General features: G+C 39.2%; 1 protein-coding gene and 1 long non-coding RNA gene across 5 annotated transcripts in view; one reads left to right on the forward strand and one right to left on the reverse strand.

The window, feature by feature from the left end:
* Positions 1 to 17,528, forward strand: part of LOC144578313 (uncharacterized) — a 118,066-nt gene that overhangs the window by 45,743 nt on the left and 54,795 nt on the right. The gene's annotated exons all lie outside the window — the stretch shown is intronic.
* Positions 11,521 to 17,528, reverse strand: part of DPY19L2 (dpy-19 like 2) — a 104,020-nt gene continuing 98,012 nt past the window's right edge. For all 4 annotated transcript variants that reach the window (XM_078342195.1, XM_035253150.3, XM_035253151.3 and 1 more), the window contains one exon: positions 11,521 to 13,219. In XM_078342195.1, coding sequence (XP_078198321.1) covers positions 13,069 to 13,219 — 151 coding nt within the window. In that variant the 3' untranslated portion in view covers positions 11,521 to 13,068. The remainder of the gene's footprint in view (positions 13,220 to 17,528) is intronic.

Raw genomic sequence — 17,528 nt, forward strand, 5'->3', positions numbered from 1 at the left:
CTCTCCCTCCCTCCCTCCCTCCCTCCCTCTCTCTCTTTCCCTCTCCCTCTCTCTCTCCCCCCTCTCTCTCCCTCTCTCCCTCCCTCTCCCTCCCTCTCTCTCCCTCTCCCTCTCTCTCTGTTATCTGCCTGCTGCCCTGTAAGATGTGCCTTGCTTAGACTTCACCTCCCACCATGATTGTAAGTTTCCTGAGGTCTCCCCAGCCATGCAGAGCTGTGAGTCAAGTAAACCTCCTTTCTTTATAAATTACCCAGGCTCGGGTGGTATTCTTCATTGCAGTGTGAAAACACACTAATGCAGATCATTGGTACCAACGTAGTGGGGTACTGATAAAAAAATAACTTGAGAATTTGGAAGCAGCTTTGAAACTGGGTAACAGGCAGGGGTTGCAACAGTTTGGAAGTCTCAGAAGAAGACAGGAGGATGAATGAAAATTTGAAACTTCCTAGAGACCTGTTGAAATGCTGATAGTGATGTGGACAATGAAGTCCAGGCTGAGGTGGTCTCAGATGGAGCTGAGGAAACTACTGGGAACTGGAACAAAGGTCACTGTTACTATGCGTTAGCAAAGAGACTGGCAGCATTTTGCACCTGCTTCAGACATCTGTGGAACTTTGAACTTGAGAGAGATGATTTAGGGTATCTGGTGGAAGACATTTCTAAGCAGCAAAGCATTCAAGAGGTAATCTGGTTGATTCTGCAAGCGTTTAGTTACATGTGCTCACAAAGAGGTGGTTCAAAATTGGAACTTGCATTTAAAAGGGAAGCAGAGCATAAAGGTTTGAAAAATGTTCAGCCTGATCATATGGTAGAAATTTTTATGGAATGAAATTCAAGCCATCTGTAGAAATTTGCATAAGTAATGAGGAGCCAAATGTTAATAACCAAGACATGGAAAAAATGTCTCCTGGGCATTTTAGAAACCTTCAGAGTAGCCCCTCCCATCACAGGCCCAAAAGCCTAAGAGGGAAAAATGTTTTCCGGGCCCTGGGCGCTTCTGCTCTGTGCAGCCTTGGGACGTGGTATTCTGCGTCCTAGTCACTCTAGCTCCAGCTGTGGCTAGGAGGGTCAAGGTACAGGTTGGGCCATTGCTTCAGAGGATACAAGCCCCAAACCTTGGCAGCTTCCACATGTCGTTGGGCCGTGGTTATGCAGAAGATAAGAGCTGAGCTTTCGGAACCTCCACCTGGATTTCAATGGATGTGTGGAAAAGCCTGAATGTCCAGGCAGAAGTCTGCTATGGGGGTGGAGAACCTCTGCCAGGGCAGTGCAGAAGGGAAATGTGGGGTTGGAGCCCCCATACAGAGTCCACACTAGTGTACTGTCCCCACTAGAGTCCCCACTAAGTGTACTGAGCTGTGAGAAGAGGGCTACCATCATCCAGACCCCAGAAAGGTAGATCCACCAACAGCTTGCACCTTGCACCTGAACGGCATTCAATGCCAGCCCATGAAAACAACTATAGGAGCTGTGCCTTGAGCCACAGGGGGAGCTGCCCAAGGCCACGGAAGCCCACCCCCTGCATCAGCACATCCTGGGTGTGAGACATGGAATCAAAGGAGATCATTTTGAAGCTTTAAAATTTAATGACTGCCTGGCTGGGTTTCAGATTTTCATGGAGCCTGTGGCCCCTTTGTTTTGGCCAATTTCTCCCATTTGGATGAGAAGATTTACCCAATGCCTGTATCTCTATTGTTATCTATTTTTTTTTTTTTAGTTGGAATCTCCATTTATCACCGAGGCTGGAGTGCAGTGGCATGATCTTAGCTCACTGCATCCTCCACCTCCCAAGTTCAAGCAATTCTCCTGCCTCAGCCTCCCAAGTAGCTGGGACTACAGGCACATACCACTGTGCCTGGCTAATTTTTGTATTTTTAGCAGAGATGGGGTTTCACCTTATTGGCCAGGCTGGTCTTGAACTCCTGACCTCAGGTGATCCACCTGCCTTGGCCTCTCAAAGTGCTTGAATTACAGGTGTGAGCCACCACACCCAGCCCACATTGTATCTTGGAAGTAACTAACTTGCTTTTGATTTTACAGGCTCATAGGCAGAAGGAACTTACCTTATCTCAGATGAGAGGGACTTGGACTTTTGGGTTAATGCTGGAATGAGTTAAGACTTTTGGACTGTTGAGAAGGAATGGTTGGTTTTGAAATGTGAAAAGGACACGAAATTTTGGAGGGGCCAGGGGTGAAATAATACAGTTGGGCTCTAGGTCCCCACCAAAATCTCTTCTTGAATTGTAATCTCCAGGTGTCAAGGGAGGAACCTTGTGGGAGTGATTGGATCACAGGGATGGTTTCCTCCAAGCTGTTCTAAAGATAGTGAGTGGGTTCTCATGAAAGCTTATAGTTTTAAAGTGTGGCACTTTCTGGCGTGCTCGTGTGCGCTCTCTCTCTCATCTCTCTCTCTCTTTCTCCCTCTCCCCTCTCCCCTCTCCCCCCTGCTGCCATATAAGATGTGCCTTGCTTCTCCTTGGTCTTCCACCACAGTTGTGAACTTCCTGAGGCCCCCCAGCCATGCAGAACTGTCAGTCAATTAAACCTCCTTTTTTTATGGCTAGACGTGGTGGCTCAAGCCTGTAATCCCAGCACTTTGGGAGGCCGAGATGGGTGGATCACGAGGTCAAGAGATCGAGACCATCCTGGTCAACATGGTGAAACCCCGTCTCTATAGCTGGGCATGGTGGCGCGTGCCTGTAATCCCAGCTACTCAGGAGGTTGAGGCAGGAGAATTGCCTGAACCCAGGAGGCGGAGGTTGCGGTGAGCCGAGATCGCGCTGCACTGCAGCCTGGGTAACAAGAGCGAAACTCTCTCTCAAAAAAAAAAAAAAAAAAAAAAAAAAACAAAAACAAAAAAAAAACCTCCTCTCTTTTTTTTTGTTTTTTTTTTTTTTAATTTTTTATTTCATTTTAGGTTTGGGGGTACATGTGCAGAACATGCAAGACAGTTGCATAGGTACACACATGGCAGTGTGTTTTGCTTCCTTTCTCCCCTTCACCCACATTTGGCATTTCTGCCCAGGCTATCCCTCCCCAGCTCCCCCACCACTGGCCCTCCCCTTTTCCCCCCAATAGACCCCAGTGTTTAGTACTCCCCTTTCTGTGTCCATGTGTTCTGATTTTTCATCACCCACCTATGAGTGAGAATATGCAGTATTTCATTTTCTGTTCTTGTGTCACTTTGCTGAGAATGATGTTCTCCAGATTCATCCATGTCCCTACAAAGGACACGAACTCATCGTTTTTGATGGCAGCATAATATTCCGTAGTGTATATGTGCCACATTTTCCCAATCCAGTCTATCATCGATGGGCATTTGGGTTGGTTCCAGGTCTTTGCTATTGTAAACAGTGCTGCAATGAACATTCGTGTGCATGTGTCCTTATAGTAGAACGATTTATAGTCCTTTGGATATATACCCAGTAATGTGATTGCTGGGTGAAATGGAATTTCTATTTCTAAGGCCTTGAGGAATCGCCACACTGTCTTCCACAATGGTTGAACTAATTTACACTCCCACCAACAGTGTAAAAGTGTTCCTTTTTCTCCACATCCTCTCCAGCATCTGTTGTCTCCAGATTTTTTAATGATCGCCATTCTAACTGGTGTGAGATGGTATCTCAATGTGGTTTTGATTTGCATCTCTCTGATGACCAGTGATGACGAGCATTTTTTCATATGTTTGTTGGCCTCATGTATGTCTTCTTTTGTAAAGTGTCTGTTTATATCCTTTGCCCATTTTTGAATGGGCTTGTTTGTTTTTTTCCTGTAAATCTGTTTGAGTTCTTTGTAAATTCTGGATATCAGCCCTTTGTCACATGGGTAAACTGCAAAAACCTCCTTTCTTTATAAATTGCCCAGTCTCTGGCGCTATTCTTTATCGCAGTGTGAAAACAGATTAATAAAGACTGCCTCCTTGGACACTAGAACCATGATGGCATTAGGGATGGAGTTATTAATGCATAGTACCAGAAAGCTCTTTACCTCAACATTATAAAGATCATAAAGATATAGTTAACAATGACTGGACACACATTGTAGGAAAAGAAATGTGTGAATTCCATTACAGTATTATATTGAGCAATAGCGTTTGAAGCAACCTATGGGCGTTATTCTTTAATTTCCCCTCCCATTAAAGGAGAGAGTAATCTCTTTTCGGGTATGGATTGCTCATCTCTTTCTTCTGCATGCCTCAGGCCATGGATGCCCCATGCAGGTGTAAGCTAGATGACATTCTTTATGTCAGGGTCATTTTTCATTATTGCAAAAAGTCAAACTAAGTTTAAAAAAATAACTTCTGTCATGTGCATTTCTATGAGACTTTTTATTCCAACACATGGTATTAAATAGGAGTTATCAGCTCAACTGTGAATTTATATGAAAAGGAGGTTGGGACACAGACAGGCATAGAAGAAGGCTCATGTGAAGACACAGAGAGAAAACACCCATCTGCAAATCAAGAAGAGAGATCCCAGAAGAAACCAACCCTGCCAACAGATAGACACCTTGATCTCCAACACCTGTGTGTGGTACTTGGTGACGGCAGCCCTAGCAAACTAATGTAATAATATGCCTGAAGCATGGCTTCTGTGTTTCATTTCAGTGCTCTTTGTTTGGGCCAATTTTCTGCCATCTTCCTTTGTGTGTGTGAGTCCCCCGTGGGCAAAAGCAGAGGCCACCCTTGGGGGGCATACCTAGATGGGTGTTTTCTCCCTGTCTTCACATTGTCTGTCTTCTATGCCTGCCTGTGTCCTAATCTCCTTTCCATATAAATTCACCAGTCATACTGGATTAGGGCCACCCCAACAAACTCCTTTAAACTTGATTATCTCTTTAAAGACCCTGTCTCCAAAGAGACAATTCAAATACAGTCATATTTGAATTACTGAGGGTTAGGGCTTCAAAACATGGATTTTGTGGGGAACACAGTTGAGCCCATGAGTCCTGTTTAAGAGCATGTGTTGGAATAAAATGTCATCAGTTTTCTTAGAAAGGCCAAACATGCCTTAGAGGGAAAGTAGTTTCTCTGCATGAGCAAGACCTAGGTCAGTCCCTGGCTTCTTGTAGGTACTTGGGACATGTTTCTGCATACATTTATGTATAAAAACAGATCCCATGTGCATGACTTTTATGAAGAATCAGAACTGGGTGAATAGGGGAAACCAATGGGTTCTGCAAAGTTCTGGATAGAGTGGAATTGAACCACCAACGTGGGTGGATAATTTGAGACCCAGGTCTCATAATACAAGTCCTACTATCAACGTCCACATCATGGCTCTAGTCAGCCACGTGAAAAGTGGTTCTAGCAAGCTGTTCCCACATGAAGCCGGCAGACACCTACTATGTTACCTACCCAACCACCACTTATGTCCTTTTCCCTCCACATCCCTCCTCTTTCACCATCCTTCTTCAGGGAGCAGGAGTGGGAGGGACCAGAAAGCAATAGACTTGTTAAAGAGCCAAGCTGCAAACCTTTGCCTCCGTTTACCTTTTTGGTTTCTGACTCTTAAGACAAATTTTCTCAAAATCAAAATTTTCTCAAAATCATCTGCTACAAAAATGGGAATTCAGAGAAGCCTTTACAAACTCTAAAAGTAGACAGACGTCACTACCTTCCCCATCCTTCACCCAACCAGGCTGTGACAGGAGGTAAAATCTGTACACTGAACACCATTCCCTCGACGGTATTTGAATCCATTTCCAATTGAGAAGCAGCCTCTATTCTTTCCATTTGCTTTGCCTTCACTGGTAAGAAGTTAGTGGGAAGTAATGACTCTGGAGGCCTGGAGTTGTTGGGTTTTTAAATTTTATGCCTGGAAGGTAAGTCCATTCTAGCAAGTGCATAGTTATTTCTAAACTTAAAGACATGGGATACCACTACATTATAGTAACCAGCTATTCTGCAGTATAACCTACCTTCATTCATGTATTCAGTTTGTATGAGTGTTCTGTTTCCAGCATAATGACTTTTAAAAAGTAAAGATATAAATTAGCTATTATTAGAGAAACAGCACTACAGTTAAACTCTCCTACATTTGGCATAACAAAATATTGTTAATAGACTCTAGAGGGGACATAGAGTTTCTAAAGAATAAACAAACTATTGAGTAGAGAACAGAAATCCCACCCAACCAGCAAGTGCTCTATGCTGATCTTCAAACAGTGGGTTCCTGGGTCTTAGCAGTAACAACAGGAACAACTAACAACTAACCGAGTGTCGATTGAACCTCATGTGCTTTCCATGTATTACTTCACTTTTTCCTTCCAAACCTCATTTTTGAAGAAGATGCCTTTAATATTTCCATTTTATAAATAATGAAATTTTAAAATGTTAAATACATTATCCAGCTAGTAAATAGTAGAGTGGGGATTCAAACCCGGTCTTTATATATATACTAATATTGTGACCCCCAGAGCACCCAATATAGTGTTGGATACTTTAAAAAGAATTAAGAAGACGTTGAGCCATATGGGGGATGATGCAGCCATGCTGTAGGGATAGAAAACAGTAAAAGTGACCCAAATTCTGCATCTTTAAACTTTTTATATGTTTTCACCATTTATTTTCCACATTATTCTTTTATGCAGTGTTTGCTGAGCATCTACTATGTTCCAGGTTCTGGGCTAGGGGAAAACAGGAGTAAATAACATATAAACCCTTTTGTTAAGTAATTCAGAGTTCAATAAAAGACTCTAAAGGAAAACAGATCATTTTTAAATGATCAAACTGCGTGACAGGTGAAGTGGCATTAGCAGATCACAGAGGGGATGTTTGGGACTGGCTGCTGGCAGGAGGGGACATCTGAGAAGAGTGAGAGGCAGGGATGTGGGAGGAAGACAGGTAAGACCCTAACAGGCTAAGGGGACAGCGTGAGCACCGGCAGGAAAAAGAGTTGCTGAAAATTTCCAGCAGCTCACTGTTGCTGAAGCAAAAGGTGTCACGTCTGGTGGGTTCCTGATCCTGAAGTGGAGGCGGTATGCAAAGCATGGAGGCCCTTTCACGGCATCGGAGAGGGAGAAAGATTAAACAAGTAGGAGGGGTGGGTGGGTGAACGGGAGAAGAGCCACTGAGGTCATCGCAACTCAAACAACACTAAAACAAGTGTAGTTCATGTCCTTGTGTTCTCTTGCTGTCTCCTGCTTTCTATCAAAACGTGCAAACTAGCACCCTAACACTTTCTGTAATTTCATGACAAATGCTATCATCTTTCATAGCCAGCAGATGGCACTAAATATACATGAAATGAACATTTTACACACCATAATTTTTTTTTTTTGAGACAGGGTCTTACTGTTGCCCACACTGAAGTGCAGTGGTACGATCATGTCTCCCTGCATCCTGAGCTCAAGCAATCCTCCTGCCTCAGCTTCCCGAGTAGTTAGGACCAAAGGTGCCTACCTCCTGCTTATTTTAAAAGAAATTAATCCAGTCTCTATTGTTCTCAGGGGACTTTTCTCGATATTAGGAACTCTGAAATTTGGCAATGGTCTGGAGCTGTGAGATAGGGCAGGCATCTCATAGGTACAGGATCCTCTCTTCTGCCAGGGGCTGTAGTCTCAGAGGGATTTCCTCAGGGGATCCCAGTAAGGTTATAAAAGGAATAATGGCCATGGTAGCACTATCTCTGTGTGGTGAGGCAAATTTACGTAAAACTAGAGTGGGTGAAGGGATGAAATGAGGGAAGTGTCACAGCTATTAGAGGAGGGGGAAGCAGGAACAGGCGGGTAAAGCCTCAGCTGTGAGGCCAGTTGATGGCTATGAAAGAGGAAGAAAGCAGGAGAACCTCCACCTGCAAAGGGCAACTGACCAGGGCGTGGCCTGCTCAGTGAGGAGCTTCAGAGCAAAGATGAAGCAGTTCATCATTGGGCTGAAACAGTACCCTTTGCATCTGCTGATGGAAATGGAAACCAGTTTGGCCACTGTGGAAAGCAGTTTGGAGATTTTTCAAAGAATTTAAAACAGAGCTACCATTCAGTGATACCATTATTGGATATATACCCAAAGGAATAGAAATTGTTCTTATATAAAGGCACATGCACATGTATGTTCACTGCAGCACTATTCACAATAGCAAAGACGTGGAATCAAAGTAAATACCCATCAATGGTGGAATGGATAAAGAAAATGTGGTAGATACATACCATGGAATACTATGCAGCCATAAAAAAGATGACATCCTGTCCTCTGCAGCAGCATGGATGGAGCTGGAGGCCAGTATCCTAAGTGAACAACACAGGACAGAAAACCAAATACTGTATGTTCTCCTTATAAGTGGGAGCTGAACATTGAGCACACATGGACACAAAGTAGGGAACAATAGACACCAGGACTGACTTGAGGGCGGAGGCTGAGAATTGAGAAAATACCTCTCAGGTACTATGCTTATTACTTGGATGACAAAATAATCTCTACAGCAAACCCCATGATGTGCAATTTACCTCAGTAACAAACCTGCAATGTACCCCGAACCTAAAATAGAAATTTACCTGAGTAACAAACCCACAAGGTACCCCTGAGCCTAAAATAGAAATTGGAAGGAAAAAAAAAATGCATTGCACAAATGGAAGCAAGAAAATCTACAATTTGCACATTTATTTAAATAGCTGGACCTGTCATCAGAACAACTCTTGGTGCTTACTTAAGCACACAGAGCTGTCTAAAGAGAACATGAGATTTAAGAACACTGATGAGGTATCAAAGCCCTACTTTGAAAAGTACAAATATATATTAAACCTTATATACATATATATACACACACATTTTAAAGAATTGTAAAATGCACGCTTGTGTACTTAAAACCAAGAAACTGAGTGACACTGAAGCACCCAGGGCTTCTCCTGCATTGCATTCTTTCCTATTAAGTAATCACCAGCCTATGGTTTGAATTATGCCAAGCCTTCACTGTTTTGCCACGGCACATCTTCTCTAATATGGTTTTCTTGTTTCTGGCCATATGTAAATGGCACATATAGAGACGTGCACACACATCCTCTTCGATGACTGACACTTGTGCCTGTAGATCACATTCACTCCTTTACAATATTCCACTGTAGGAAATATTCATTTTGTCCATTCTGTTGGTTGGCCTTTGGGTTGTTTTCAGCTTTTTTTTTTTTTAAGTACAAATAACGCTTCCATGAACATTCTTGTAATTGGTTTCTTTGGTATATTTATACCAACATTTCTTCAGGGTGAAACTATGAATTGAAACTATAATACCTTAAAACTTATTAGGTAATAAGTTATTTTCCAAGGTGGCTCTACCGATTTACACTCTTACTATAATTTCTTGAAAGTTCTTGTGGCACCCTGTCCTCACCATTTCTTACCAGGTTTGTAAATGTTACCATGTGGTTTTAATTTGCATTTCTCTATTTTCTTCTAAAACTTTAAAAATTTGCCTTCATTTAAGTCCTTGACCCGTTTAAATTTGACTTTTGCGTATGAAGTTATATATACATCTGTCCTTTTGAAAACATCCTTATATTTCTCATATTAAGAATTTTCAAAGATTTTTCCTCCCCCTTATCTCACTCCCCGTCCTTTATGAAGAGACTCAGTTGATTAATCAAAGAATATAAACTCAAACAGAACTCCAGAGATGTACATTTTCTCAAGAATATGGTAAGTTTTTCTGGACATAGAACAAATACAAATGAAAATAATAACAAATACTATTTTGGGCCTCACAAATTACCAAAATATATTCTTACTCAGGCTAACTAATCCTGGCGAGAGTGTTGTAAAATGAGCGTTATTATACACACCAACTTTTGGTGGTGCATACAATCCTTTTGCAAAGGTAATTTGAGGCAAACTGCATTGAAGGCTTTAAGAGTGTCCACGATTTTTTAATAACTTTTAACTTAAACCTATCCTATAAAAATAACTTTAAAATCACGAAGAATGCACTAATATATTCGTTGCAGTGGCTGTGTGTAAATCTTAACCGCTTTTGAGCTGTTGGCATTTTGCTATATGTGTATGGATATATATAATTGTCCACTTTAAAATTTCCTTTTTTCCAAAACTAATTTTTCTGAGTTTGTCCTTCATATATGATAGAAATATGTAACTTAAAAAAATATAAACATATAATTTTATTAAAAGTGCTCAGTTTGTTGGTGTTTATCAGCAGCAAATGATACAACACAGATGTTATTTGTTGAGGCCGTACATTAGCTTCTGACGACTGGATGATGGAATTGTTGCAGCTTGTGTGCACCTCACTCCCAGCCGTCATTTCAGACTAATGTGCAAAAATGGAATCCTAGAAACTATGGAAAAAGCCTCATTGCATTAAGTGAAAATCTTCTCATGCTTCAAAAGAATAAAAAATAAAATATATAAAGACAAGAACTCAGTAGAACACTTTGTGTAAAAAGAGGCTGCAGTCCAGTACTATTAGTTTTTGTCATCAGATAAAGGTGAGACTGTTTGGGATTCTGAAATGAGCTAACCTCACTCTGTACCTGGGTATTACTGAAATGGTTTTCAGTGAGCTGTAGGAGGGGTGCAGAAGAAACCAGCATTTGTTGAGTGCCTCTAGCTCATACTATTTCCATTATAGTACATTGCTTCTGTGTGAGACGACACAGGATCATTTTTAAATGGCTAAGAAAAAGCACTGCCAATGTAAACATGGCTCATAGGTCTAGCAACCTATGATTTCTCCCTTTATATCAGAACAATGTCAATTTTAAAATGTATGCATTGTAAAGGATGGGAAAAGACAGAAAACGGGATCTTCAAGGGCTTTACAGTTAACACTGATAGTACGTGAAAATAACATATAAATATGCATGAAAATGTCATATGTGTACGGAACACTTTATTAGTTAACACAGCCCATTCATTTTCTTGTTGTTGTTGAATTCTGCTGACTTTTAAAAATTTATTTTACTTTCAGTTCTGGGATACATGTGCAGAGCCTGTAGGTTTGTTATGTAGGTATACATGTGCCATGGTGGTTTGCTGTACCTATCCGTCCGTCATTTAGGTTTTAAGCCCTGCAAGCATTAGGCATTTGTCCTAATGCTCTCCCTCCCCTTGTCTCCAACCTCCCTGGCCAACAGGCCCTGGTGTGTGATGTTCCCCTTCCTGTGTTCATGTGTTCATTGTTCAACACCCACTTATGAGTGAGAAAATGTGGTGTTTGGTTTTCTGTTCCTGTGTTAGTTTGCTGAGAATGATGGCTTCCAGCTACATCCATGTCCCTGAAAAGGACATGAACTCATTTGTTTTCATAGCTGCATAGTATTCCATGGTGTGAATGTGCCACATTTTCTTTATCCAGTCTATCATTGATGGGCATCTGGGTTGGTTCCAAGTCTTTGCTACTGTAACCTTATCTGAAAAGCCTTAACTTTATGAATGGTAGGTGTTATGTCTCTTGTCCTTTTTTGCCCCACACATCACTGAAACAAATTATTTGAAAATGCTAAAATAAGTAAAATGTGTGGCATTTTACTTTCGTAGATGCTTTGTATCCTGTACCAAAATAATTTAAAAATACAAAAGTTGAAAATGATTTTATTATTTTCATGCATGAATCCAAACATACATTTTTCTTTAAAAAATTCTACCAACACATTTAAAATATTTCCCTTGAAAACATCATCCAAAATGTATTTTGATTTGATGAATGTTGGGCGTTATATCTTTTCTTTAATGCTTTCCTTTTTTATCCCATGCTTACACCAAAAACAAATTATTTAAAATGCTAAAATAAATAAAATGTGGCATGTTTTCTTAGCTCTTTTGTATCCTGTTATAAAATATTTTACAACTATGAAAGTTGAAAAATAACTTTATTGGTTTTGTTGCATATAACTGCCTATCTAGTATGAAAGAACTAATCTATAATAGTAAGGCATTTTGTTATTTCAATATAGAGGGCTAAAAATATAAGGGTATTATAGAAACCCCAAGATGACTCATTTAAAGTAGATGCACATTAAAATATAGATCTGGCATATTTCATATATATAAAGCAGACAAAAAGAATGTTTATCTTTAGATTTGGCAAGGATATCTTCCAGATAACTATTTGGCACTTTTCAAAGCATTATGATTGGGTAGGTTTTGTTAGAGGAGAGGACTTAGAAAACATGACTTTCCTCATCCAAAACCAAAATAAATGAGGGCTTAAAAATGTTATTTAGGAAGACAGTGGCCAGAAATAAAGACCATAACCAACAAGCTTTGGGGCCATCAAGATGAAACGACCTTTGCTTTATTCAAGATCTAGGATCTGAAAATATCACTTGATAAATTTAACTGGATTTTGCTTTTCTGATTTTGTTTAATCCCAAACTTTGGTTGTATACCATAGCAATTTCTATTTTATCTGGATGTTAAAAGAAAAACCACTGGAATCTAAAGAGAGATTAATAACCTCTTCAGCTTAGCTGGAGAACTATCCAGTGGCAAATATGTATCTAGTGCGGTAAATGCATCTCAAGAGATTCAAGACATGACAAAACAAGATGATTTTAAAAACGCTTTAACCTGAAATTATAAAAAAAAGTTATTAAAAGGTATTAAATATCTTTCTTAGGGGTTGGTCAAAGAAAAAAACACCTTAACAGACACATGGTTACAATTTCCTTAGAGAGGTAAAGAGGTTGTGACCAGTATCAGCATCTTTAGGACGTCATTTCAGAGCTTGCATTCTTCTGCTCCAAGTAGTTCAAAGATTTTGAGTGGGTACACCCTGGTCCTAGAGAAAATGTGAGGCGGTCTACCTAGTTGGTTGAAAAAGGACTTACATACCCTTGATTTATTCATTGTTCTTTTACATACATTTTTCTTTAAAACTCTGAAACGAACGTTTGTTTATGCAGTATGATGCGAATGATTTAATAATTTATATGACGAGCTTAATATGGCTGACATTCAATGAACAAAATAGTAATTAGTAATCAGAAAAACTTTCAATCCATTTTTATCTTATTTTTAAGTGTCTCTTATTAAGCTTGTGATTTTTATTAATGTAAATAAGCCAAAGAGTGATTGTTTTTGACACACTGCATTGTACCATCGCGCAATGGGTAGTCTCCTTCTCAGTTAACTTTCAATACTCTGTACACACTATTCTGAAATACTGTGGTGAAGTAAGGTCTCGCATCGTTGAGCAGGACGCTACATAATGGGGGGTTAGCTGCCTTGGTAGGCTCTTCCACATCCCAGATTTCAAGCATACTGCAACCAGGCCTGAAAAAATGATAGACATATATATATTGATATTAGAAATGTATTCCCATCTAGAGGAAATAGATGCATAACAGAACATCTCCTAGATTTTCAGAGACAAATTTATTTAATAAGTTAAATGTTTTAAAGCATCGTTTCAGACAACATAATTTCAATGTTTAGAAATTTTAAAAGCAGAATGAAATTAAGTACGCTGCATTTTCACATCTCATTTAACTAAATGAAAGACATATCCTAATAGTAAAGTTCAACATACATTCATAAATATATATTGAAAAATTCACTTTCAAGATGAAACAAACATAAATATACTTTCCAAGTGCCATCACCATCTAAACATAAGGCCCATTCGTAGTAAAATAAGACAAATTAAAGGAAACCTAATCGAATGAATTTCAAAATTTTTAGCATGAACTGCCTTGGATTAGCATGAAATCATCCAAGGCAGGGATAGGAGACTCATGCCAACTTGTTTTCTTCAATGCTTTCCCATTTTGGGTCACTCTGTGACTGGGCTAAGAGAAACACTCTTCCTCCCTGGAGAGTAATCCTGCGTGGCAGTCGTTAAAGGGAAGGAGTCAGGCAAAATTGCTTTCCAGGTTTTTACCATCTATATTAAAGTATGTGTTATGGACAATACACGTCACCTATTTGATGTGTGAAGTATGACAGGTAGGGGCAAATATGTATAGACGTATAAGCACTACCATAGTATACAAAAAATTTCCATCACCCCAACATGTTCCCTTGTGCCCTTTTGCAATCTGTCACCTTCCCCAAACATGGCTCCAGGCAACTGCTGTGCTCTCTGCACTATAGTTTTGCTTTTCCTAGAATTTCATATAAATATATTATGGAGTCTTTTCAGTTTTGGCTTCTTTACATTAGCATGTTTTTGATATTCATACTTGACACATAGTGTCTCAGCTTCTGTTGTGGTTCAGCAGTTTCTTCCTTTTTGTTGCTAAATAGTATTTCATTGTATATAGAGAACACAATTTGTTTATCCATTTGCCAGTTAATGAATATTTGAGATGTTTTGAGTTTTTGGTGATCATGAGCAGTGCTGCTGGGCACATTCACGGACAAGGCTTTTCGCTGGGTTTCATGGTTATGTAGGATTAAGTGTGGATTTATCTTTAAAAGCAAGTTCAAAACTGTTTTTCAAAGTAGATGCTCCGTTTTTGCATTTCCACTAACAATGCATGAGAGTTTAAGTTGTTCTGCATCCTCACAAGCACTAAAGAGTATTCGTTTTTGTAATTTTAATCATTGTAGTATGGTTATGGATGATTGAAAATAACTTCTTTGATGGAATGTCTACTCAAATATTTTGCCAAATTTTGCGTTCTTATTGAGGTATGAGAGTTCTTTGTATATTTTGGGTAAAAGTCTGCCAGATTTTTTTTTTTGCAGATGTATTAAGGTATAATTTGCTCAATAATTACTCATGAAGCTTCACATATTTAGTATCTACTTTGATACATATTAACATATGTATACACCTGTAATAGAGCCGTCACAATAAAAATCATGAACATATCCATCTCTCCCAAAAGTTTACTTCCACTCTTTGGTAATCCTACTTTCTTGTCCCAGACACCCCTCCTCTTGAGACAACCATTTATCTGCTATCACTGTAGATTTGTTTGCATTTTCCAGAATGATTGCATGCTTTCTTTTTTGTCTGGCTTCTTGTCTTGAGTAGAATTATTCTGAGATTCATCCATATTGCTGTATCAATAGTTCATTCATTTTTACTAGTGAGTAGTATTTATATTGTTTGGATATTCCAATAGTATGTTTATATGTTCATCTGTTGATAAATACATGGGTTGTTTCCAGTTTGGGGTGATTACAGAAAACAAGCTGCGATGAACATTTGTGTACAATTATCGGGATGGATGTATGGTTTCTTTAATCTTAATAAATATACATAGTAGTTGTATGTTTAACTTTTTATAAAATTGGTATACTGTCTTGCAGAGTCGTTTTACCAAATTATTTTTGCACCACTGGTGTCTGAGAGTTCTAAGTCCTTCATAGTGTCAGCAACACTTGGCATGATCAGTTTTTCAATTATAGCCTTTTTATTAAGTGTTTAGTGATATCTCACTGTAATTTTCATTTGCATTTCACGAATCACTAGTGATGTCAAGCATCTTTTCTGTGTCATTATTTGCCATCTGTATATTTCCTTTGTTGACATGTCTATCCAAGTATTTTGTTCTTTTATTTATTTATTTTTTTTTTTTTTGGAGACAGGGCCTTGCTTTGTCAACCAGGAGTGCTGGAGTGCAGTGGCATGATCTTGGCTCACTGCAACCTCTGCCTCCCAGATTCAAGCAATTATCCTGCCTCAGCCTCCTGAGTAGCTGGGATTATAGGCGCTGACCATCACGCCCAGTTAACTTTTTGTATTTACTTAGAGTTGGGATATCACCATGTTGGCCAAGCTGGTCTCAAACTCCTGACCTCAGGTGATTCACCGCCTCAGCCTCCCTAAGTCCTGGGATTACAGCATGAGCCGCCATGCCCGGCCTATTTTGTCCATTTTTAATTGGGTGGTTTTCTTATTATTGGGGTTTAAGAGTTATTTATACATCTAGAGAAAATCCTTTATCAGACATAGGCTTTAAAAATATTTTCTTTCCGACTGTGGTTTATCTTTTAATTCTTCCTAACACTTTATTAAAAAGCAGAGGTTTACAGTTTTAATGAAATCCTAGTTATCAATGTGTTCTCTTATGGATCATGATTATGTTACTGTATCTGAGAAATCTTAGCCCAATACAAGGTTAAACCTATTTTTTTCCATATTTTCTTGTAGAAATTTTATATTCCTAGATTCTTAGTAGCAAGTTCCCTTCTACTCCTAGTTTGCTGACAGGTTTTCATCAGTTATGGATACTGAATTGTGTCAAATATTTTTTCCTGAATGTACTCAGATGATCACGTGCTCTTTTTCAGTTTGTTACTATGGTGAATTCACTTGGTTGATTTTCAAATAGTGAGACAATTTTGCATCTTGCGATAAACTCTGCCTGTACATTATGTGTTATCTGTATTTAATATGATGCTGGGTTCATTTGTTGCAATTTTACTTAAAATTTCACAAATGTGTTCATGAGAAATTTTGAGTGGTAGTTTCCTTTTACTGTAGTGTTTGTCTCATGTTGGTATCGGCACAATTCTGACCTCACAGAATCAGTTGGAAAATAATCCTTCCTTTTGAATTTTCTGGAATAGTTTGTAGAATTGCAATTATTTCCAGTGAAGTCTTCAAGTTTTCTTTCTGACCATTCTTTTTACTACAAATATAATCTTATTAATAAGGTCACTTATAATAAGGTAATAGATACAAGAGTTTTCTATTTCTTAAGTGAGCTTTCCTAGTTTGCATCTTTCAAGGAACTTGTCCATTTTACCTGTTTTGTCCTACTTAGTGGAATACAGTTGTTCCTAAAACTCCCTCATTATCCTTTTCATTTCTTCAGATCCTATAGTGATGGAGTCGTTCTTATTTCTAATATAACTAATTTCTGTCTTCCATCTTTTAGTTTGGATATGTTTGTCAATTTTATTAAATCTTCTCGAGAATCAGCATGTGGTTTTGATTTTTCCCTGATTTGGGGGGAAATTCAAACTGATTTTGATTCTGATCCTTATAATTTTATTCTCTGTACTTTGGAGTTTGATTTTTGTTATTATTATTTATTTTATTGCACTTTAGGTTCTGGGGTACATGTGCAGATTATGCAGGGTTGTTGCGTAGGTACGCACATGGCAAGGTGGTTTGCTGCCTCCATCCCCGTCACCTATATCTGGCATTTTTCCCCATGTTATCCCTCCCCAAACTCCCCATCCCCTGCTGTCCCTTCCCTAACCCCCGCAACAGACCCCAGTGTGTGATGCTCCCCTCCCTGTGTCCATGTGTTCTCATTGTTCAATACTTGCCTATGAGTGAGAACATGCAGTGTTTGATGTTCTGTTCTTGTGTCAGTTTGCTGAGAATGATGGTTTCCAGGTTCATCCATGTCCCTACAAAGAACACAAACTCATTGATTTTTATGGCTGCATAGTATTCCATGATGTATATGTGCCACATTTTCCTTGTCCGGTTCATCATCAGTGTGCATTTGGGTTGGTTCCAGGTCTTTGCTATTGTAAGTGCCACAATGAACATACGTGTGCATGTGTCTTTATAACAGAATGATTTATAATCCTTTGGGTATATGCCCAGTAATGGGATTGCTGGGTCAAATGGAATTTCTCTTTCTAGATCCTTGAGGAATCGCCACACCGTCTT

The sequence above is a fragment of the Callithrix jacchus genome, chromosome 11 (genome assembly GCF_049354715.1).
Source record: "Callithrix jacchus isolate 240 chromosome 11, calJac240_pri, whole genome shotgun sequence".
Lineage (NCBI taxonomy): Eukaryota > Metazoa > Chordata > Mammalia > Primates > Cebidae > Callithrix > Callithrix jacchus.